Consider the following 25,279-nt stretch of genomic DNA (forward strand, 5'->3'; position numbering starts at 1 on the left):
GACTAATGCTTAGCAAGGATTAAAGGAGTTTACAGGGGTGATATTGTTGCAGTTTTTAGAGGAAGTTTGTTTGCTTGATACAGTGTTACTGTTTCGTTCACCTACGTCACCATGGACCACTTTCATGCGATGACAAAAACGGCCACTAGATTGCGCCAATGCTTTCTTCAACAGTAAATAAAAACGGAATGATAGCGGTTCTCTGGCGGTTCAAACGGAGTCCTTATGGGTGTGAATCTTTGGTTGGTATGAATTAATGTCACCCCTGGAAACTACTTATATAATTGTTTAGCTCCATGGTCCATCTGCAAGGTTTCTATTTTTGATGGGCATCCCAGTCATCAAGCCAGAGTCGCTGACTGTGTGTGTAGTGTCTTGTCCATTAGTCATGTATCTTACTACACTGCCTAGTCTGATGTCACACAACCATGACTGCTGGAATTGTTTGGGACTATTAAAGGCTGAGTGCACTACTTTTGTGAAATAATCTATTTTTCTAAAATAAAAACATTATGTGTTCACTTATGACCTAAATCACTTTATTAGGCTCACACACTACATTAATGTTTCCCCTAGGATAAAATAGGACATTTAAAGGGGCATTTCTGTTTTGCCAACTGACACAGAATTTCATTATTATTTATTTATCATTGTAAAACCTATTGGATAGACAAAATATTTTGTTGAATGCCTTTTAGCCCTCAATCTACAACTTTATTAAGACAACTACCTCCCTTTTGTCTACATCCTCAAATCATTTTTACCAAATCAACTTTGCCATTTTTCAATAATTTAAATGCTGTTGTCGATAATAGCTCATTGCAGTCATATGGCTTTCTCTATCTATTCAATCAGAATCTTTCAAAGACCTGTGAATGAGAGGCTAGCTGCCCTCACATAGACCCCCACCCAGTGCTCTCTCTCTCTCTCTCTCTCTGTTTCTCACTCTCTCAATTAAATTCAATTTCAATTAAATTTAAGGGCTTTATTGGTATGAGAAACATATGTTAACATTTCCAACGCAATGAAGTAGATAATAAACAAAAGTGAATTAAACAATACAAATTAACAGTAATCCTTACACCAAAATAATTAAGACATTTCAAATGTTATATTATGTCTATATACAGTGTTGTAACGATGTGCAAATAGTTACAGTACAAAATGGAAAATAAATTAACATAAATATGGGTTGTGTTTACAATGTTGTTGTTTTCTCTCTCTCTCTCTCTCTCTCTCTCTCTCTCTCTCTCTCTCTCTCTCTCTCTCTCTCTCTCTCTCTCTCTCTCTCTGTCTCACTCTTTCTTCCTGTCGGGGATGTGCGCGCTAGAACAGGAAATGAATGCAGACAGCAGAGGCAGGCAAGCTGCGACCGGCACACACGCAAAGAGCACTCTCCCTCCCTCACACACACACACACACACACACACACACACACACACACACACACACACACACACACACTGCCCAGAGATCCTCCAACCAGAGCTGGAACCTTTCAGCCCCAGGTGAAAAGACAGAAAGCGGAGGAGGGGAGTCGAGGCCGGCCAGAGGAAGAAGAAGGAGAGGGCAGGGGGGGATCAGTGAGAAGAAAAGAGTGAAAGACAGAACAGAGCAACCTGTTCGTGAGATCTGGGACTCTGCTGAAGAAACCGTGGGAGCTGGGAACACAGGCTATAGGATGGTTCTGCTGTCCTCTTGCTCCAGGTACATTTTCTGCAAAAACCTTTTAATAGACTTATTTATGTGGTGATTGTTGTACCTTATCATACCTTGTTACTCAGAAGTGTATGCTTAGCTTTTTGTGCCATGGCAGAAATGTTGTTTGAGGGTTCTGTAGAGAAGTGGGACCTTTTTTTAACAAGTCAGGGGCGAGGGCTCTTATTCGAATGTATGAAAACAACACATGTTTAACCTTAGATGCCCAGTGTGTGACTGCTGTTTGGCTGTTGTCGTCTGTGTTTGACCGATTACAAACTTAGTGAAAGGGTGAAAGTTCACCATGGTTGTTGTGATTCTGTCACATGCGAATCACTCAGGAAAATTACAAATGTGTCACATGTTGATCTCTGAGAATGATCTTGTGGTGTTTGGTCAACACCCAAGTGGTCATGATTCATATTCATATCTAAACCTTCACCTTCGGGTTTAATTTTTCATCGCTTTCTGTGGCTAATCTCAGCATTTGATTTTTATGACAGCCATACATTCAGAGATAGTATGGGTGTCCCTTTATATTCATCTCTTTCTCTGTTTTTGAGTGTGTTGTTGAGTGTGTTGATGAGTGTGTTGTTGGGTGTGTTTACAGAACAGGAACATATTGAGTGCATGTGTCCCTGGAGCGCTCACACTACATTCCTGCCCCTGCCTGGTTGGGGTGGGTGTGGAGGGAAAAAGGGTAGTGCCGCGGGCTCGGTTATACACATACAGGTGTAGGATCTTAATTAGATCCCTTTTTTTGTTGCTGACAGTGTTTCTGCACCGGAGGAAATGCAGATGAGCTTTACATACATTCACTGAAAACACACACTCTCACATAGGGTTGTTGTAACAGTATCAGACTTTTCATGTAGCCTACTTTTGGCCTGCTAACACCATAACCACCGATCAAGCAACATTATGGACTAAACTTTCAAGTCCTGTTGCTGCAGGATTAATTTTCTGCGACAATATAGGTCAAATAAAGATCCTACGTCTGTACAGGACACATTCCAGCAAGTCCACCCTCCCTCCTACTGAGACACTTCTCTGTCTCACAAACACACACACCAACATCACCTTGTTCAGGTGTTTGGTGAATTTTTGAATGGCAGAAATGAACCATTGGTTCATATTGGTTATGTGGCTACTTTTATTTATTTAATTAACTAGGTAAGTCAGTTAAGAACAAATTCTTATTTACAATGACGGCATAGGAACAGTGGGTTAACTGCCGTGTTCAGGGGAACAGTGGGTTAACTGCCATGTTCAGGGGAACAGTGGGTTAACTGCTGTGTTCAGGGGAACAGTGGGTTAACTGCCGTGTTCAGGGGAACAGTGGGTTAACTGCCGTGTTCAGGGGAACAGTGGGTTAACTGCCGTGTTCAGGGGCAGAACAACTTTTTTTTTTTCCTTGTCACATTTCGGTTACTGGCCCAACGCTCTAACCACTAGGCTACCTGATTAATGTGGTTGTATTTAAAAAAAAAAACATTATTTCACTTTTATTTAACCAGGTAAGCTAGTTGAGAACAAATTCTCATTAACCACCGTCACTGCTTTTCTCCTGAATCTTTAAAGCTCTAAGATTATGTGCCATTGCTCTGCCTTGAGCTCAGCATAGCCTTATTTGAAAGGTTAACAAAATCAGAGAATAGAGAGCAGTTCTAAATTTGGAACAAGGTTTAGTGTCAAGGCCTGTGAGTGTGGAGCGCCACAGTTCAGAGGTGTCCCATATTTGCAGTGGTAAGCTAAGCTAAGCAGCCTTACTCTTTTCCACCCTGGACATCCGGCCAGGAACCAGAGACACTGAGCGAGGTCAAAGGGAGCCCAACCAGAGGAAAAAGAGAGGTTTCCGTATTTAAACACAGGCTGAATGGGATCTGCCTCCTCCAATTGTTCTCTCTTTTCATCAGCCTTTTTGAGTTGGAGGGTGTTCCTCAACAGCATAGATACCAACCCAGCAAGGATGTTGGTTGAGTGTTAGATACTGTATTTGTTATTTTGAGTTATTTTGACATTAATGCTACAACAGACTCTTTCTGAACACAAAACGTCTACAATCACACTTGATAAAGTTATGAAAACATTGTGCATTGTAAGAAATATATGCATGTGTGTGATTGAAACGGTACAGTGAAAGGCAAGAACAATGTACCGAATCTGTTCTGAAAACATTTTATAAACATTTTGGGAACGTTTTGAGTCCCAGAAAAAGTTTGCTGGGATGGGCACTCTTTTCTGACTTGCACTGACATGATGAATCACTGCATTGAGCATATCGATCATTCTTCTCCCTTTCTGTTCTTTCCCAGAGGGAGGGAGTCTCTGAAATGTTATCAAGTCGTCAAACAGGTTACTTTTCTCTACTAGAAGCGCCCTAGTTCAATCCTATGAAACTCTGCATTTTCACAAAGCCCTATTTGTTATGTCATGTTAGGAGATATGGATACATGAGCAGAGAGCTTGGCACTGAGAGTTTGTGTGGCTTTATCTCTGGAGCCGGGTTAGGCGCTCCCTTCTTGGGTTTCTGCTCCTTTGGTAAACCACAGGATTGCCATTCCGGTGGGCCAACTCCCTCCCTCTGTTCAGTGTAGAAGCGGAGGCTGCGCTGTTCCGCTCTCTTCGTCTCCACCCTCTGCTCTCTCAGGCTGTGGTGGTTCTGCCCTCTGCAGAAGACCTACTCTGCTATTCGGGCATGCTGGAGCAGGTTGTCAGTGATATAGGGAGGATGGCTCGGCTGCTACAGATGTAGGTCTGACTCTGAACAGATAATCCACAAAATATCCCCAAAGCCTAAAAATGACTATGGAATGGTGTAGGTTATTCAATTGAAATGCATTGCATTGCACTGGAGGCCCATCTAATATGTCATCCAGTCTGTTAGTCAGTTTTGTTGTTAGGTTGGAGTGAATGATGGGAGTGTCTCTACAGGTTCTATGCAGAGGTGGAGCTGAAAGGGCCCAGTGTTTACAGTGTAAACAAAGTAGAGAGGGATAAAGGGGAATCTTTCTCCCCTCTCTCTCTTTATCTCTAAACCCTCTTTCTCTCATTTTCTCTTTCTCTAAATTCTCTCATCCCTCTTTCTTCCCACTGCAGCGACAGACACAGAAAGGATATATCACATGACTAGCCCTGCCTTGTCCCCTCTCCCCCCCCCAGAGTTATTTTTGATTGTCAGTCCTTCGTCACAGGTTAATTACCTGAGCAGTGAGCACTTCTGATCATGTAGTAGAATCAGGTTAGACCAGAAATACAAGCCAGACACGATGTAGCATTGGCAGACGTGCTCTGTGGGCTGTTCTACTGGTCTATGGGAATTGCTCAAGCTGCACTGTGTTGTTCTAAGAGAAGTTGGTGTGTAAGACAAATCTGTTGAGAGGAGACACCTGTACAAGAACATGCTGTATGCTATGTAGTGTTAGAGTACTCATTATGTTTGACTACTGGTATTTGGGCCTGCACACAATGGCAAGCAGTATGCAGAGTATCAGTCATGAGTAATAATGAAGAAAGCTGTTCAATCTACCTGCAATTGAGAATACTGACATAAAAACATAGAAAAAGCATACAAATGCAATGTATTTTCATTTTCAGTGTTGAAATAGGCAAATACCACCCTTTCCCTTAGGTTTAAATAGAGTTCTGTTTCCTTGAGTGGTAGACAGTGTGTGGTTTAGCGTTGTGGTCTGAGATAAGAGAGACATATATGTGTGTGGGTGTGTGTCTGTGTGATATTCTCAAGATGTGAGAGAAAGAGGGGTCACACAGTTTCTATGATGACATGTTTTGACTGCTCTGAATTGGCCTTGAGGAGAGAGGTCAACTCGTTCTCACTTTGACACGTCACAGTAAGCTACTCTTAGACAAGACCAAAACAGGCTATGATGTCAGAATGGATATGTCATTTTCCTATTGTGTGTGAGGTCTGTTTACGCACATATGTGTGTGTGTGCATTGTATGTGCATGCATGTGACTTTTCAGCTGATCTAAGGTCAGTTTTGAGCCCTAAGGATTACAGTTAGTACTAGGGTATTAGTGTAGGGTATGCTGCTCCCAGATCTATGATGAGGAAGGACTTCCATCACGAGCACATCCTGCTTCATGATGTCTGGCCCGCCACGGACTGGTTGGTGTTATGATATATTTTGGCATGTTGCTGAGAACAACATGACTTTTTCCTGCTTCTCTCTTTGTGTACGCCCCATCCCTAAAGAGAGGAAGGAACTACCACTAAACTGTCACACTCGCAAATCAAGCAATGCAGATATTCATTAAAGTCCTAAAAATAAGGGTTAGCCAAATGATTGACTGGGACAAAACAACACGCAGAGGAGAGGAGAGACAGAAGGTATTTATAGGATGTTTAAAGCTTAGGAAAGGCTTCCGGTGCTGTGATTTTTCACCATTCAGGGAAAATCTGTAATATTTACAATGACCAACACCATGAAAATATAATCCTCTACCAAATGACATCATACTCTACCAAATAACATTATACTCTACCAAACTAGTTAGTCAGTGCAACAAGAGGTGACTACGCTTGTGTGATGAGTAACCTTGATAATACCTAGGGTTTAGCTTAACAGGCTAACACAATGTGGTGACATGCATAGTCAGAACAATCGTTTAGGAAAGCTAAAAGGGAACATATGACATGTTTTGCTTTTTTCATGACATAACACTTGTCCATTTTAGGGCTTAAAACAGTACATTTTAAGCCCTAAAATGGACATGCATATCAACCAAATCAGATGCATTCCAACCAACTTCCTTAAAGGACTTCTAAACTTCTAAATGGAGAACAGCATTATCATGACATGTCATTTCTACATTTGCTGGATTGACAGATGTCCAGCTGTGTCACAAGCAGTGATCTATGTGCTGTCATGATATAGAGCTATAGGGGGTTGACTATTATATCTACTGGTAGTGTGTGTTTGACCACTTGGCAGCTGGGTATCTTTGAAGTTAAACAGTATCTGTTGACAATGGGCGTGGGGCGTGGCCATCGAGAGATCTGCTGTGTTTGCTGAACACATATTTTGTAGTGTTGGTGCTTCAACTGGAATGACCTAATGTACACATTCCCATGTACAGATATACTTATATACTAGCATTTGATAGTGACAAGATCATGTGTACTGCAATATGTATATGTATATACATTTAAAAACAGTAAGGTAATCAATACCTTTGTAAAATATGAGTAATGTAGTGAACCAGTTTTTATATTTTTTTTGTTCCCTTTTAGGAGGGCTGCAGTGGAGCCTTGACCGTCCTTGGGGAAAGGGAGGGGGTGGGTGGCCACAACGGACACTGCCACGGCCACCACACTGCCACAATGTCCTCCTTGGTGTGCAACATGGGGCTGGTGCTGGTAGAGTTTGAGTACGAGTACACGGGCCGCGACGGGGGCCTGGTGTCCATCAAGCCCAACGAACGATACATCCTGCTGGCCAAGACCAACGACCACTGGTGGCACGTGAGGAAGAACGAGCAAGCAAGGCCCTTCTATATACCTGCTAAATACGTCAAGGAGCTCCCCGCAGAGTTCCCATCCCCGCTGGACTTTGCTGACCCACCCAGTCCCGATTTGGTCCCGGTTCCTGGGCCGGTGCCAGTGCCAGTCCCAAAGCACTACGTACCAGACCGGGCAGAAACGAGGGCTGGAGATGAGGTGACTATCCGCCTCCGCTCCCCGAAGAGACACCAGAAGACTGAGAACCGCATGTCCACATTTGGCGTACCCTTAGAATTCCACGACCCGTCTCCCGGGGCATTGAAGCGCGGCGGGCTGAACGACTCGATGCCGGGCCTTCACTCCTACGTTGCCCTTGAGGTTCCATTAACAGTGCCCTCGCCTCAAGCCAACAATAGTGCCAAACACAAGAAGCAATTAAGCCTGAGTTCCGGTGTGCTCTTCGGCTCCTCCCTGTCGGTGGAGGAGCCTCTCTCCCTGAACCCCCGAGCCCCCAGCTTCAGCCCAGCTGACCCCCTCCACCAACACTCCAAGGCCATCCCAGTGGAGAGGCCCCTCATTCCTGATGCCGAGGTCACCGGTGGCGGGATTCCCCATCAGGAACCTCTGAAAGAGCCGGAATGTCCTCTGGAGCTGGAGGAGGGAGAAAATGAGAAATCTAGTGTGGAGCCTGAGGACGAATCCAAGGAGGACTCTGAGAACATTTATGAATCCATATTGGACCTGAAGCTGGATGAGTCCCCTATAATAGTGGAGAAGGCCCCGACAGTGAGTCCTGCTGCTGTGGCTGAACCTACACCTGTTGTCGCTCCCACTTCTCCATCTCCAACACAGACACAGGTAAAAGTATTATCTGTAAAGTAGTTGTAAATAGTGAACCTGCAGGGCGATTTGCCTATATGATTGCATTGGGGCCACAGCCTTCCCTCACACTATGTATGCGCCTATGAAGGGATGATTAAAGGTGAGGCCCTACATTACATAGGGCCTTTATGGGGCCTTTTACAGTTCATAGAGTAATAGTATCCCATGAAGTTTAATATCTGGGAGGCCCTTCCATAGGAAGTGGCTAGTTATTATAGGATACATGTTGGATTAGTCTGGTAAAATGCAGCTGTTTTATGAATACATTGTTTAGAAGAGATCATGTTTTCATATTGTGAGACGCCAACGGACAAACATGAAAATGAACAATTTGACCTCCTTTTGTGGCAGTTACTCCGTACCATCTGTCTCAAGGAAGTAAGAATGGGAGGAAGGTTGGGGGAGTTGTCCATTGACCTATACAGCAAGGCAGGCAGATAGACAGACACTCACTGGTGTCTCACTTTGTGCACAGCAATTACAGAGACCAAGCAAATAGTTGGAATAGCATATCAAGTCAGACAGGTAACACTGTGGGCAGGGTGCAGAAGAACCTGTTCACAGATGGTGGACATTTTCTTTCCTCCATTGCTTAAGATACCACAGGGAGGCACTGTCTGCAACTAAATGTTGAGAAAATCAAGGTTGTTCCTGGCAACATCCACATATTCAGCTTCTACCCCCAAGCCATAAGACTGCTAAATTGTTTGTTAAATAGTTAACCAAATAGCTACCCGGACTATCCGCATTGACCCTTTTTGCACAAGATTTTGTCTCATCACATGCGCTGCTACTACTGTTTTTATCAGGCATAATATTCCTAGTTAAATGTACACACAGTACATGACCAAAAGTATGTGGTAACTCATTCCAAAATGATGGGCAATAATATGTGGTCCCCCTTTTGCTGCCATAACAGCCTCCACTCTTCTGGTAACGCTTTTCACTAGATGATGATGGAATATTGATGCAGGGACTTGTTTCCATTCAGCCACAAGAGCATTAGTGAGGTCGGGCACTGATTAGGCCTGGCTCGCAGTCAGTGTTCCAATACATCCCAAAAGTGTTTGATGGGGTTGAGGTCAGGGCTCTGTGTAAGCCAGTCAAGTTCTCCCACACCGATCTCGACACACCATTTCTGTATGGACCTCGCTTTGTGCAAGGGGGAATGTTCATGCTGAAACAGAAACGGGCTTCCCCCAAACTGTTGCCACAAAGTTGGAAGCACTGAATCATCTAGAATGTCATTGTATGCTGTATCGTTAAGTTTTCCCTTCACTGGAGCTAAGGGGCCCAGCCCCAGACTATTATTCCTCTTCCACCAAACTTTACAGTTGGCACTATTCATTGGGGCACGTAGCGTTCTCCTGGCATCCACCAAACCCAGATTTGTCCTTTAGACTGCCAGATGGTGAAACGTGATTCATCACTCCAGAGAACGCATTTCCACTCCTCCAGAGTCCAATGGCGGCAACCTTTACACCACTCCAGCCGATGGTTGGCATTGCGCATGTTGATCTTAGGCTTCTTGGCCATGGACACCCATTTCATGAAGCTCCCGACAGCTCGGTACTGGCACCTGGTGTATATAGGCAAGTTATTGTTACTCATTATGTATTTATTATTACTTTTCTTATTAAGTGTTTTACTTTTCTATTATTTCTCTATTTTCTTTCTCTCTGCGTTGTTGGGAAGGGCCCGTAAGTAAGCATTTCACTGTTAGTCTAAACCTGTTGTTCACGAAGCAATGAAATATTCAAGTTAAAACTATTCAAGTTAAAACTTAAAACTTAAAGTTAAAACTAGTGACTTTTTCACTGAAAGTTGCAGTCAAATTATTCTTTGAAAAAGTTCAACTTCTCAAGAAACTATATCTATAGTTCAGTCTTGAATCTGTGACTCCTCAATTGCCAATAGTGGTGAAGGAAGTGTGTTCAAAAGAAAAAGAGCAGGAATACAATGGTGATCAGTATGACCCCTGCTGCCAGTGACATCACACACAATAGTCAGGAGAAACACGAGGTTCTATATGCTAGCGTTAGTCATGAGGTCGTGGACAGCCCGTTTAATGCTTTGGCCACAGAGATAATGAAATAGGGAGGCCAGAGGAAAAAATGGAAGACAAAGGAAACGAGGGTCAGGTACAGGGCGGCACTGCTGAGGTGACGTCAACGGAGAATATGCTTTTTTGAGCCATGGCGGCAGGAAGTGGTGAGTTTGACTCCAGGGGAAGAGGGGAATCAACCCAGGATGCTTTTCAACTTTTCAAACATATGAAAATGTAAAAGTTCTCTGGTTATACCACTCACATTCACAGTGATTTAAAGAGCTGTAAAAAGTGCATGAACATGTTTTTAGGTCAGATAATAGGAAAATTGTAGGAGAGACAAGAGGGATTAGGGAGGATCTAGGTCAGGGTTGTTCAGTGGGCGATTCCACGCCAGCGGGTGTAATCTTGCAAAGAGATCGTTTTGGCAGATCTCGTATAGAAACTTCAGAGGAAGGATGTTTGACATGCTTTTACATTTGTATCACAAACAATTTTTTTTAGAAAATCATGATGAAAGTGGCCATTTTAGGCCCTTTTTAGACCAATAAATGCCTCCTGTAAGACCCTATGCTCTGTGAACTGCACATGATACAGACAACATCTTGGTGCCATTATCCTCCTTTATATCCTCCTCCTAACTTATGGAGTATGTCTTGATTCTGAAAAAAAAAATGTGCACATTAATTTATTCAACATTAAAAATATGAATATCTCAAAACTACCCTTTTTGATTTTGTCAATTTAAGGACATGTATTCTACAAGTACATCACATTTCCAGAGTGGACTCTGCTAATTCTGAAGTTATGATACATTTTATGAGCACCACCAACACAGTGGATGGTTAACAGATTCAAAGGGAATGCCCTCTGCTGTGGTTGGTTAATGACCTATATTGTCAATGTCGATGTATAAAATGGGTCATATCATTAAAAGTAGCAGAGAGCCACTCTGGAAATTGGACGTGTTTAAAGAGTATATTGTTCCAATTTTTTAAAATGAAAATTAGCTAAATAAAAAGGGGTAATTTGGAGATAATCATGTTAATATTTTTATTGTTGAATAAATGCTGGTGAAAATAGTTCTTCAGAATCTAGACATATTCCAGACTCACATACTTCTGACATACTCAGGCATTTATGTCAGAAGTTCGTGATCTGATGACACTGAGAATGCGATAGATAGAGCCAGGGTAAGTTCAAAGTTCATGCTGTACTAATGTAGTTTAAATATAGTAAAAAGTAGTTTAATGTTTGACTTTCGAGTCATTATTGCCTGCCTGTTTTAAATTCTCACCAGTGTTAAGTTAACCATTGAATGTGTGTAACGCTCTTTGTCCTGCCTACTATCTGTGTGAAGTCATTCACATGTAACCATCCTATGTATTCAATATCTTATCTTTTTATTGACTACTCAACTTTTGACACTTCTTGTTAGAAAACTTGTTGTCACTTAATACATTTTGAGCAGAACTGAGACAAGTCACCACATGCCTATAGACTGCTGGGGAATATCTGAACCGGCACCAAGAATAGTAACCTTGGTTTACATTTTAGTCAACATAGTAATACTTTTAGACTGCAGTGGAGGCTGCTGAGAGGAGGACGGCTCCTAATAATGTCTGGAATGGAGTTCATGGAATGGTATTAAACACATGAAAACCATGTGTTTGATAGCATTCTATTCACTCCATTCTGGCCATTATTATGAGCCGTCCTCCTCTCAGCAGCCTCCACTATTTTAGAGGTATTTGCTTCATTCTCACCTGCACAGTTTGATTTCTGTTATGTTTAAGCAGGTACACAGAAGCACGAGTTCCAGTAAGAAACAAACTGAAGTGTATTTAAAACATGGCCGCTCACTAAAAAGGACTCCATGCATGTTTGCACAATAACAATCGATTGGATTTCAGCCACATTCAGTGTCTGTTCACCTCTTTGCGTTTGACACAAAATAAACACTGTGTGATTCCTAGGTTTCGGCTTTTGATTCTGTGGCCTTTTGTCAAGTGACTTGGTCTACTTACAGCACAGGAAAACAATAATGTTTGTTATATGGAAGCCGAACTGTAGGTGACATTAAACTATCATTTATCATGGCTGAGAAACATGGAATCATTCAATTACATTTGGAGTAGTGGACATTATATTTAGAAGGTGACAGCCAATGAGTTGGTCAACTTCTGTAAGCAGCTACATAAGGAAGAATCCATTCATAATTTATAACGACTGTATCCAAATAATTCAAGGTATGCACCCCTTAACCTGATAACGCACTATTGTAAACCACCCAAGCTGTATGAGTTAAAAACTTTACACTATATATCCATTTTCAGACATGTTGTTAAATGAGCTTTTATTGTTTGAAGAAATTATGAAAGAGATTGGTGTGTTTTTTCACTATCTAATCATGGCATGGGGTTGTTCAATGACAGACATGTATTTGTTTCAAATCTATCGCTTGATGGTTTCATTTCAGAGAGACAAATAATCATATTTTTTTGCTAAATATTATATATCCGCCTCACTCCCAGATAAATTAGTACTGCTAGGTTTTAGACATTTAAATATAACAAATAACTACATTTTGTATAAAGAAATGTACAAATGATACATTTGTGACATCAATATATACAAACATTGTTTCGTCATTGCTTATCCAGAGCGACTTGCAGTAAGTGCATTCATCTTAAGATTGCTAGGTGAGACAACCACATATCACAGTCAAATATACAGGATACGAACATCCCATTCCGGCTAAAGAATGGATATACTGTATAACGTTCAGCAAAAAAACACATTTTCATACACATCTAAAATCTATTAATAAAAAATCTGAGAACAGTAATATTTTACAAACACATGAAGGTACCCATAAGCAACCACTTCTGATGAAAAAACCCAAATGTGAAATATTGGTGGATACAGCATTTTGGAAATAAACTCTTCAAGTGTAGACAGTCATGAGAGTGTGAACTTTTTTTCTTGCCTTAATAGCTAAGTAATTCTAAATGTAGCCTGTGTCTGACTGCAACATCATGAGAATAAATAACTGCTAGATGCTTCGTGGTTGAGGTATAATCAGCAACATACATATTTGACAGGATGTAACATGCAGTATGACTCAATGAGCTTTCGATCATCTGAGCATGTCTCACTCACAGTACTATAACATTTTCTATAGCTCTTAAGCAATAAATGCACTCTTCTCTGTTTCTGATACATATCAAATTCTATTTGTCACATGCGCTGAATTCAACAGGTGTAGACCTTTCCATGCTTACTTACAAGCCCTTTATTTGAAATTTTTTAAGTAAGTAAGGATTTATTTTTTTTAACTAAAAGAATAAGGCCTCCCGGGTGGCACAGTGGTCTAGGGCACTGCATTGCAGTGCTAGCTGTGCCACCAGAGACTCTGGGTTTGCGCCCAGGCTCTGTCGCAGCCTGGCCGCGACCGGGAGGTCCGTGGGGCGACGCACAATTGGCCTAGCGTCGTCCGGGTTAGGGAGGGTTTGGCCAGTAGGGATATCCTTGCCTCATCGCGCACCAGAGACTCCTGTGGCGGGCTGGGCGCAGTGCACTCTAACCAGGTTGCCAGGTGCACTGTGTTTCCTCTGACACATTGGTGCTGCTGGCTTCAGGGTTGAATGCGCGCTGTGTTAAAGAAGCAGCGCTGCTTGGTTGGGTTGTGTTTCGAAGGACGCATGGCTTTCGACCTTCGTCTCGCCCGAGCCCGTACGAGAGATGTAGCGATGAGACAAGATAGTAACAATTGGATACCACGAAATTGGGGAGAAAAGGGTATAAAAATTAAAACAACCCCCACCCCAAAAAACAACAAATAAAAGTAACACAATACAATAACAATAGCGAGGCTATATACAGGGAGTACTAGTACCGAGTCAATGTGCGGGGGTACAGGTTAGTCGATCTAATTGAGGTAATATGTACATGTAGGTAGGGGTAAAGTGACCATGCATAGATAATAAACAACTAGTTGCAGCAGCATGAAAAGGGGTCAATGCAAATATTCCAGGTGGCCATTTGATTAACTGTCTAGCAGTCTTATGGCTTGGGGTAGAAGCTGTTAAGGAGCCTTTTGTTCCTAGATTTGGCACTCCGGTACCGCTTGTCGTGTGATAGCAGAGAGAACAGTCTATGACTTGGGTGGCTGGAGTCTTTGAAAATTTTTAGGGCCTTCCTCTGATATCACGCTTTCCTCTGATATCGCCTGCTATAGAGATCCTGGATGGCAGGAACATTGGCCCCAGTGATGTACTGGGCCTTACACACTACCCTCTGTAGCGTTGCCACACCAAGCAGTGATGTAACCAGTTAGGATGCTCTCGAGGGTGCACCTGTAGAACGTTTTGAGGATCTGAGGACACATGCCAAATCTTTTCAGTCTCCTGAGGGGGAATAGGCATTGTTGTGCGCTTTTCACAACTGTCTTGGTGTGTTTGGACCATGATAGTTTGTTGGTGATGTGGACACCAAGGAACTTGAAGCACTCGACCCGCTCCACTACAACTCTGTTAATGTGAATGCCCCCCCCCCCCCCTTTTCCTGTAGTCCACGATCAGCTCATTTGTCTTTCTCATGTTGAGGTAGAGGTTGTTGTTCTAGCACCGCACTGTCAGGTCTGTGATCCCTTCCCTATAGGCTGTATCATCGATCAGGCCTACCACCATTGTGTCATTGACAAACTTAATGGTGGTGTTGGAGTCGTGCATGTCCACAAAGCCGTGGGTGAACAGGGAGTAAAGGAGTGGGGCCCCTGTGTTGAGGATCAACGTGGCAGATGTGTTGTTGCCTACCCTTACCACCGGGGGCAGTCCGTCAGGAAGTCCCAGATCCAGTTGCAGAGGGAGGTGTATAGTCTGAGGGTACTTAGCTTAGTGATGAACTTTGAGGGCACTATGGAGATGAATGCTGAACAGCATTCTCATGTAGATGTTTATTTTGTCCAGGTGGGAAAGGGCAATGTGGAGTGCAATAGAGATTGCGTCATTTGTGGATCTGTTGGCGCAGTGTGCGAATTGTCCTGGGTCTAGGGTTTCTGGGATGATGGAGTTGATATGAGCCATGACCAGCCTTTCAAAGCACTTCATGGCTACATACGTGAGGGCTACGGGGCGGTAGTCATTTAGGCAGGTTACCTTGGCATTCTTGGGCACAGGGACTATGGTGGTCTGCTTGAAACATGTCGATATTACAGACTCGGTCAGGGAGAGGTTGAAAATGTCAGTGAAGACACTTGCCATTTGGTCAGCGCATACGTTGAGTACGCATCCTGGTAATCCATCTGGCCCTGCGGCCTTGTGAATATTGACCTCACATCGGCTAAGGAGAGTGTGATCACACAGTCATCTGGAACAGCTGGTGCTCTAATGCATGGTTCAGGTTTGCTTGCCTCAGAGTGAGCATAGAAGGCATTAAGCTCGTCTGGTAGGCTTGCATCGCTGGGCATCTAGCGGTTGGGTTTCCCTTTGTAATCCGTAATAGTTTGCAAGCCCTGCCACATACGACAAGCGTCAGAGCCGGTGTAGTAGGATTCAATCTTAGTCCTGTATTGACGGTTCGTCGGAGGCAGTGATGGAAAAAGTACTCAATTGTTATATTTGAGTAAATGTAAAGATACCTTAATAGAAAATGACTCAAGTTAAAGTCACCCAGTAAAATACTACTTGAGTAAAAGTCTAAAAGTATTTTAAATATACTTAAGTATCATAAGTAAATGTAATTGCAAAAATATACTTAAGTATCGAAATTAAAAGTAAAAGTATAAATCATTTCAAATTGCTTATATTAAGCAAATGTATTTATGGATAGCCAGGGGCACACACCAACACTCTGACATCATTTTCAAACAAAAGGTGTGTTTAGTGAGTCTGCTAGCTCAGAGGTAGTAAGGAAGACCAGTGATATTCTCTTGATAAATGCGTTAATTGGACTATTGTCCTGCCCTGCTAATCATTCAAAATGTAAAAAGTACTTTTTGGTGCGAGGGAAATGTATGGTGTAAAAAGTACATTATTTTCTTTAGGAATGTAGTGAAGTAAAATTAAAGTAGTTAAAAATATAAATATATAAATAGTAAAGTATAGTACAAGTACCCCAAAAAGTAACTTAAGTAGTACTTTTTTATTTTTACTTAAATACTTTACACCACTGGTCGGAGGGCATAACGGGTTTCAAATAAATGTCCAGATTAGTGTATCGCTCCTTGAAAGTGGCAGCTCTAGCCTTTAGCTCAGTGCGGATGTAGCCTGTAATCCATGGCTTCTGGTTGGGATATGTACGTACGGCCACTGTGAGGATAATGTCGTTGATGCACTTATTGATGAAGCTTGTAAATGATGTTGTATATTCCTCAATGCCATCGGATGAATCCCGGAACATATTCCAGTCTGTGCTAGCAAATCAGTTCTGTAGTTCAGAATCCGCGTCATCTGACCACTTCCGTACTGAGCGAGTCACTGGTGCTTCCTGCTTGAGTTTTGCTTGTAAGCAGGAATCAGGAGGATAAAATTATGGTCAGATTGACAAAATGGAGGGTGAGGGAGAGCTTTGTACACGTCTCTGTGTGTGGAGTAAAGTTGCACATGTGACATGCTGGTAGAAAGTAGGTACACCCACCCAGCCATAGTACCCAGTTAGCAGCACCCCTGGGCCACTGTGCTGTGTGTTTACAAACAAAGGAGGAGCCCTTTCCTGTACTGTAGGGCTGCAAGCCTCACCCCAAACAACTGGAAACAAACACACGTTTCCATACTCCACTCCAATAGGCTAGCCCCCACGCCACGCCAGTCTGCACACAAACACTGACACACACACACACTCAAGTTTTTGAGCAGAACTGTTTGCAGAGCTCCTGAATCCTGAAATGCTCTCCTGGCATAATTATTTAATTAGCTAAATGTAAACAGGCGATTTGAGTAAAGATACTCCCTTCAGTGTTTCTCAATTACACGCACGCACGCTTTTCTAAAATGTTAATATTTAGTTATGCAAGGTATCAGTGTTGTGTTGGCTGCATTCTGTGCATTATGTGCACTCGCGATCTATGCAGGCAAGAGAGGGTTAAACTGAGGAACATTGCAACCACTCCCAAGACTTGCTGCTGCTAGGCAGTGGCTTTACTTGTACTGTAGCGTACCTGACATGGCATGGAGTGTGTGAGTGTACAGTGTGGAATAGTGAGGTGAATACTGTACTTTAAAACTGGATAAAGGGAAAACTGAAGTCTATATCTTCTAAATGATATCTTTGAAGGATAGTCTACTCTACATTGAGCCTGGGATTAACCAAACAAACTTTAAACAGGTAATTTGCCCTTTTTATGGTCGATGATGGCTCCATTTGTTGTTTAGATTTGGATTGAGGTTATGGTCTGATTAAATAGGATTTTATGCGCATTAATAGCTACTAACTGTAACAGTTTTAATACATGTATTATACATGTGGTGTGAATTACAGTGATTCAGAGTAAGCATTCATTTCTATCAAATTTCATTTTGGTCACTGGCAATAGCCGGGTATTATTTGAGCACACATTCCATTTTTGAAAACATGACCTTCCTCCAGTTGACTTATCTTGTCAATATACTGTACATTTGTATATGAAAATGACATAGACCACAGTGTCTGTCAATGACCTCTGACATACACCGTGTTTGACCCACAGATGCAAAATAGCTCAGGTATAGATTGTGATTATGCATTAGCCCAGACCATGATGTTCTTGTTCTGTAGGGGGGTATTTCTGTCATGCTCTATAGGCTACTTACTATTACTCTAAATGTCTACAGGCTGAATATGGGTCCATAACCTTGATAGTGTCAGCTGTTTTTTCTTCAGTTTATGAATATGAGGAATTGATGAGTCAGTCCACTGTTGATTGAACGGAAAGGGACATCAACCAGTAAACCATGTGGCACTCACTGCCATGCAGCATTCAGTCACCTCATCTAATTTCTAGGGTCAATACTGAGTGAGCGTTCGAAGAGTTAAGATGAAGACAGTATAAAGCGAGACTGAGATTATGCTCTTATATAGTTCCAATCTGTCCATATACACTGAGTGTACAAAACATTAGGATCACCTTCCTAATATTTAGTTGCATCCCCTTTTGTCCTCAGAATAGCCTCAACTCATCGGGGCATGGACTACAAGGTGTCGAAAGCGTTCCACAGGGATCCTGGCCCAATGTATTTTATTGTTTTGGACCTTTATTTAGCTAGGCAAGTCAGTTAAGAACAAATTCTTATTTACAATGACGGCCTACCGAGGAACAGTGGGTTAACTGCCTTGTTCAGGGGCAGAACGACAGATTTGTTGACTCCAATGTGTCCCACAGTTGTGTCAAGTTGGCTGGATGTCCTTTGGGTAGTGGACCATTCTTGATAAACATGGGAAACTGTTGTGCGTGAAAAACCCAGCAGCGGTGCAATTATTGACACACTCAAACCGGTTCTCCTGGCACCTACTACCATAAAACCCTTTCAAAGGCACTTCAATATTTTGTCTTGCCCATTCACCCTCTGAATGGCACACATACACAATCCATGTCTCAATTGTCTCAAGTCTTAAACATCATTCTTTAATCTGTCTCCTCCCCACACTGATTGAAGTGGATTTAACAATTGACGTCAATAATGGATCCTAGCTTTCATCTGGATTCACCTGGTCAGTCTGTGTCATGGAAAGAGCAGGTGTTCCTAATATATTATACACTCAGTGTATCTCTATTCCACTACAGGGGTTTTACAATAGTACATTTTAAACCATCAAGTGTCAATCAGTTGTAGTTCATTTTAAACTGTAAAGTGTCAATCAGTTGTAATTTCTCGAATATTCTGGCACATTCTACGCAACTACATTATCATAAATGACACATTGGGTACAGTATGTACATCTCAAATTGTCTTTGACTTCCTTGTTCCTGTTTATGCAGTGTCAAAAGGCTTGATGTAATTGTAAGTGTGATAATATTATGATGACGGGCATGACAAGGTTTTCCCCAGCCCTGCCAGGGAGAAGGGGTCAAACTACAAGGGAGGAAGGCCATCTTGGTTTCCATTGCTAGTAGATATCAATCATTGACAATGAGTCACAAGCAGAAAGTTAATACTTGACCATAACCTGCTTGGATACACGCAGCCAGGAACATAATCTGATGTAAAGGTGTGATATCTCTTCTCCTTCTGTGACAGCATGCCTATCCTAGAGAGATTACAAAAAGTCACACTACTGCCATTATCCACTTTGACTCCAAACAAATGGTTGGCATGACAGGTATTGCTGACTGGCAGAAAATGTTCACGTTGCTGTGTGTGAACCAGTCATTCTGGTATCCTTTCCATTTAGTTTGGTTTGAGGAGGCTGGTATGCTATTTAGCTTGAAGGCCTTAGTGCATAAGAAACAATGTGCTTCGGGTTGATTGAAAGAATCATCACCACAATCACTTTTATTACTATTACGCATCTGTTATTAAATATCATTTTAGTTTCTTCTGCTACACGCACCTGCACTTGTAGCTTATTGTTGTGTTGCTACTTTAAAGGAAGAGGGAAAGGCTAAGCTTCATTAATATCGACTTTAGAAAAACTGGGGCTTTCCACAGCCAGGTCACTGCCACACTCCAAAGACAACTCTCCCACTGCAAAGAAGAACTTATCAGGTGGTGTTAACCGAAACCTGAAAGTGAGTGAGTGTTTGTTTTTAGTTTTTCTTGCATATTTACTGCTGCCCATGCTCTGCGTTGTAGCGTTTATTACTCTGTCTAATGAAGCAGGTCTGCATAGTGATTCTAGGATTGTGAGTATCAACCTCTCTCCTGCAGCTTTGTAACCCTGGTGGTTGCTAGGGTGTGTCTGTCGGAGGTACCATTTGAATAACAAAACAATCATGTTGGTACAAGAGTCTGGAGTTCTTTTTATAATGTTGTCATCTGTTGCGTCATGCACACACATACCCACCTTCCTAATATTGATTTGCACCCCCTTTTGCCCAGAACAGACTCAATATGTTGGGAAATGGACGACAAGGTGTTGGAAGCGTTTCACTTGGATGTTGGCACATGTTGACTCCAATGTTTCCCACAGTTGTGTCAAGATGGCTCGATGTCCTTTGGGTGGTGGACCATTCTTGATACATGGGAAACTGTTGACCATGAAAAACACAGCAGCGTTGCAGTTCTTGCGACACTCACACCAGTCACCTACTACCATACCCCATACTTAAATATTTTGTCTTGCCCATTCACCCTCTGAATGGCACACATATACAATCCATTTCTCAATTGTCTCAGGGCTTAAAACTCCTTCTTTAACCTGTCTCCTCCCCTTCAGCTACACTGATTGAAGTGGATTTAACAGGTGACATCAATAAGAGAGCATAGCTTTCAACTGGATTCACCTGGTCAGTCTATGTCATGGAAATAGAAGGATTTCCTAATGTTTTGTACAATCAATGCCAGCTGTTCATAGGACATGAACAGTGGGCAGACTCGCTTATCACAGGTTAACCTTTAGGTACCACCAAACCAGGGAACCACAGCTTCTGACAAACACCTCAGGTCTCAGAGAAGGTGACGTCACAGCACAAAGAAACACTATCCATGCCATCTCCTACAGCATCATTCCAGCACAGAACTAATACTCTCATTGTGCACATGTGTATTTTAGATGTTAGAGTACCTTCAGGCATAGAGGTGTGTGTGTATCAATGTGTCCCAACTGTGTGTTGATGTACAAAACGTCCATTAGCCCATCTTGAGAGGAAATGACAGTTGGACAGCTGACTCCCTCCACCCAGCCATGTATCTTATTTGGGTTTTTCTTGAAAGTATTTTAGGTCTGTACAGTCCATCTGTGTGTTCAGGCCTGTGTACGTCCGTCTGTGTGTTCAGGCCTGTGTACGTCCGTCTGTGTGTTCAGGCCTGTGTACGTCCGTCTGTGTGTTCAGGCCTGTACGTCCGTGTGTGGTACACAGAAGAGTCTTGACGATACGAAAGAAACCTTACCTCTGAGCCAGGCTTTTCTTTTAAAGCTATTTTTTCATGACGAATGTCTGTTTTACAAGGTGCGAATTGGGAAACACGAAGACAGTTATTCCCTGGTCTCTGGCTTTTTCAGTGTTTCTTAAAATGTATTCAAAGCTAAAAATTGAAAAAAGCCCCTCTTCAAGCCAGGTAGTAATCAAAAGAAGGAACTGGTACATGGTCTGAAAAACCTGTGGTATGTCCTTGCCAATACTTCTGCTTTTGGATCTACTAGTTAGAATGTTATATCCCCTGATGGGATGCCACATATTTGATCATTACATTATTCGAAGAGGTGCCTTTTTCAGGGAATATGACCGACATGATCTTCAAGGCTTGCTGTAGCTTCAGGCACAGGCTTGTGACATTTCTGGGTGTCTCCCAGGTAAGTACCTAAGGGTGTGCGTCCCAATTATGGTATTTTCCTTCATGACCACTAATCTAAGACTTCATGGTCATTTCACTCAGCCTGTCCTGATTATTGTGTCTGTGCCAATTGAATTGAATTGTATTCCTGCAGTACTTAGCCTACATGTGAGGGCGGCAGGTACAGTAGACCTAGAGGTTGACTAGGTGAAAAAATCTGTCTGCACTTAACCTTAATTGCTCCTGTAAGTCGCTCTGGATAAGAGTGTCTGCTAAATTACTCAAATGTATATGTGGCCTATAGTACTGTATTTAGCTGTGACATCCTCTACGTTGTCATTCAAACTTCCCCAGTCTTTATAGCTTTTTATCATGTCTGGCTCATGTTGAAATGTGCTTGTGTTTGTCTATGAAGTAACGGTCAGCCACACAGCTCCCTGTGGTCTACTCCACTCCACGTGGTGGAAATCTCCTCTGTCTCAGATGTGATGTTTTGCTCTTCACTTCCACACCCCTGAGATGTATGTAGGGTTCGGGAAAGACATTAACGGGACAGATCACTTTTTTGGATGCAGATATTACTGACGTATGGCCATTTCCTCTAAAACTGAAAAAAGGCTTACAATTGAATGTTGATGTTGTCTGTACTCTTTTAAGAAGAAGAAAATAACACTCAAAGCGAGATCCACATGTAGCTCTTTAAATGCATGCACTTTGTAAGAATGGGCATATTGTGATGAGTTGGGTAACTCAGCCTATTCGAACTAAGGGGTTGGGAGAATGATATTTGATCCCAAGTCAGTGCTTTGTTACTTGATGTGAGTAAAGGGAGGTGCAGGTAGAGAAAACATTTTTCCCCTCTGTCTTTTGTGTTGTGGAGATTCTCACGGATTGTTCTCATAGGGGCTGATGGGGCCATTGGCTTCACCACAAATAAGGTGAGTTTAGGTAGTACTACGCAGGCAGTCAGTACTCTGTTCATATAGAGCACAATATATTATTGACTAGTGGCTCGCTGGCCATTTAGGACTGGGGGTGAAACGTTTATTCCTTCTCATGTTATTCCTGATGACTGACCTGACTTTTCTTTCATCTCTGTCTCCAGGTGGAAAATGCCAGCCCCAACACTGCTGTTTACGCCAACGTCACCGAGCTGAAGAAAAACATCCCACAATCCCCGCCGTTAGTAGCTCTGAGTCCTGACTTGCCCCTTACCCAGGAGGGATGGCAGGTGCACACTGACAAGGACAGCGGGAAAGAGTTCTATTACCGCCCAGCCACGGGCCAAACCACTTGGGCCGACCCCCGCAGCACCCTCCCCTCCACAGACATGGAGCTGCCCAAGGAGGTGTTGTCTGTCCCGGCCCTGTCCATGGCCCTTTCCCCGGGCCTGTCCCCGGCCCTGTCCCCGGCCCTGTCCCCGGGCCTGTCCATGGCCCTGTCCCCGGCCCTGTCCCCGGCCCTGTCCCCGGCCCTGTCCCCAGCCTCATCCCAGGGTTCCAACTGGGAACAGGTGTTGGATGAGACCACCGGTCGAAACTACTTCTATAACCCCACCTCTGGGGCCACGTCCTGGGGAGCTCCGGAGCCCATCGCCCCCTCCTCTCCTGTTACTGAGCCTCCTGTGCTGAAGCTCCCAAACAGAGGACCGGTAGGGGTTAGCTTCTGCTTTATTTGACTAATATGGCCATTGTTTCAAGCTCATCAACAGATAAGGCTTCTAAAATACAGAACCGTGGAAAGTGTTGTTGGATTGTTGACTGCTAAAGCAGTCTCTGTCAGACACCAGCGCATTAACAGCTGCTTCATGGTCTTGAGGGAGTCTTGTTTTGTTAGTTCATTAGCTAGTTATGCCTGCTATGGCATACACATGTTTTTTGCTGTTTATTCTCAAAGTGTTACTAGCCAAGTTACTAAGAACGTTTGCCATTTGAGCAGAATCGCTAGCATGTTATGAACCATGTCATAAACTTTTTATAAATTGGCCACTCAGTTTGAGTTCCATCTTAAAAGCATTTGCGAATCTTCTGTTCCTCAGCCCCCTCTCCCAAAGGAAGACTACCTGACAGAAGACCACGAGGCTCCAGACACTTCCTCCTCGGTGTTCCCCAAAGACCTCCTACCAATTCCGCAGGCTAAACAGGCCGTCATACCCCGGGCCATTCTAGACAGTGTCCCGGCGGGCTGGAAGCGCTCCATAGAGGCAGATGGGAAGACCGTATTCACCAGCGAACGCACACAGGAGCAGGTAAGTGTATTGAATGGAGGTCTAGTGCTTTAAAAGGGGAGCGGTTTGAGAAACCATGCAGTGTGTGTCATACACTGTTTTGTCTTGTGTGTGTGTGTATCCTGGCAGTGGCTCAAGTCTGTGGATCAAGAAGGAAAGACGTACTACTACCTGAGAGACGGCTCCAGATCCCAGTGGAACCTTCCAGCAGAGGTGAAGAGAAGCAATATTGTAATTTCAAGGAATGGTTGAGTGTATTTTTTACCAGGTCTCAAAGAGCTTGACATTGTATGGGGTGACTCTGTACTGCACATAGGTGAAACAAATATGCCCTTACCTCAGATAACCAGTTGCTGGGATTGATTAAATAGGCCAGGGCCTTTACACTGTTTGTTTCTGTTAACCCTCTCAGCTCCCGGTTGCATCCAGTCTGCCCAAGGTGAGGAATGGAGTGGACCAGGACAGTCTGCCGGTTCTGAAGAACTGGAGACACACCATGGGCCCAGCTCAGTTTGGCCCCTCCCAAGAAGACAACGTGAGTAGCTGGGTAGCCTAGAGCATGGACAGGGATGTTGAGGGAGGTTTCACACCGTTGGTATAGCAACAGATGTTTATCGGCCATTAGAATCTCCTTTTGGCATCTAGACTGAATTTGGCACTACGGTATTGGAACATACTTTAACTATGCCACTTGGTTTACATACTCATCTCATATGTATATACTGTACTCGATATCATCTACTGTATCTTGCCTATGCTGCTCTGTACCATCACTCATTCATATATCCTTATGTACATATTCTTTATCCCCTTACACTGTGTATAAGACAGTAGTTTTTTTTGGAATTGTTAGTTAGATTACTTGTTCGTTATTACTGCATTGTCGGAACTAGAAGCACAAGCATTTCGCTACACTCGCATTAACATCTGCTAACCATGTGTATGTGACAAATCAAATTTGATTTGATTTGATTTGACATAGAAACTGCAGAATTTGCTGTTCTGGTAGTCCCAAGCAAACAAGCCATTAGGACTGGTCCCTGACATGAGACACCTGGCCCTCACAGCTTTATGCACAATGCCCTTGTGGAATGATGTCGTTGTGTATGTGTCATTGTTGACCCCCTCAACAGGAGATGGAAACACCTGTCCTAGTTGATTTCCTCTCTGGAGGTCACTTACAAACCTAAATTGGAGAAACTACAACAAGAATGGAGGGGGCAGGGGAGAAAGCGGATAGAATTATGACTCATAAAATTTGACAGGATTTCTGCTGAAGAGGGAAGCTCTGTTTGAACAATAAGTCCCTATCGACTACTGTTGACTAACCAACCTGAACCCAATTCCCTCCCTTCCGTTTGGCAGAGGTTCTTTCCAACACATAGGAGAAACGTTTCGGACATCACCAGTGAAGCATCCAGCTCAGGCAACTCCCCTGAGACGCCACACCATGTAAGTACAGTAAGAACGTACGACACGATAAGGTTTTGAATCCATAGGGATCTTTGTCAAGTCATTTTCTACTGGCCCTCAATAATAAATTATACGT

General features: G+C 43.0%; 1 protein-coding gene across 6 annotated transcripts in view; it reads left to right on the plus strand.

Moving 5' to 3' along the window:
- The first annotated feature begins 1,351 nt into the window (after positions 1-1,351).
- Positions 1,352-25,279, plus strand: part of LOC109897324 (rho GTPase-activating protein 27-like) — a 28,933-nt gene continuing 5,005 nt past the window's right edge. For 3 of the 6 annotated variants that reach the window (XM_031834181.1, XM_031834182.1, XM_031834185.1), the window contains exons 1-7: positions 1,352-1,707; positions 6,954-8,021; positions 22,609-23,160; positions 23,542-23,751; positions 23,860-23,943; positions 24,143-24,265; positions 25,096-25,182. In XM_031834181.1, the coding sequence (XP_031690041.1) occupies positions 7,044-8,021; positions 22,609-23,160; positions 23,542-23,751; positions 23,860-23,943; positions 24,143-24,265; positions 25,096-25,182 (2,034 nt within the window). In that variant the 5' untranslated portion in view covers positions 1,352-1,707; positions 6,954-7,043. The remainder of the gene's footprint in view (positions 1,708-6,953; positions 8,022-22,608; positions 23,161-23,541; positions 23,752-23,859; positions 23,944-24,142; positions 24,266-25,095; positions 25,183-25,279) is intronic. The other 3 variants (XM_031834183.1, XM_031834184.1, XM_031834186.1) reach the window with 1 other exon arrangement.

The sequence above is a fragment of the Oncorhynchus kisutch genome, linkage group LG10 (assembly GCF_002021735.2).
Source record: "Oncorhynchus kisutch isolate 150728-3 linkage group LG10, Okis_V2, whole genome shotgun sequence".
NCBI lineage: Eukaryota > Metazoa > Chordata > Actinopteri > Salmoniformes > Salmonidae > Oncorhynchus > Oncorhynchus kisutch.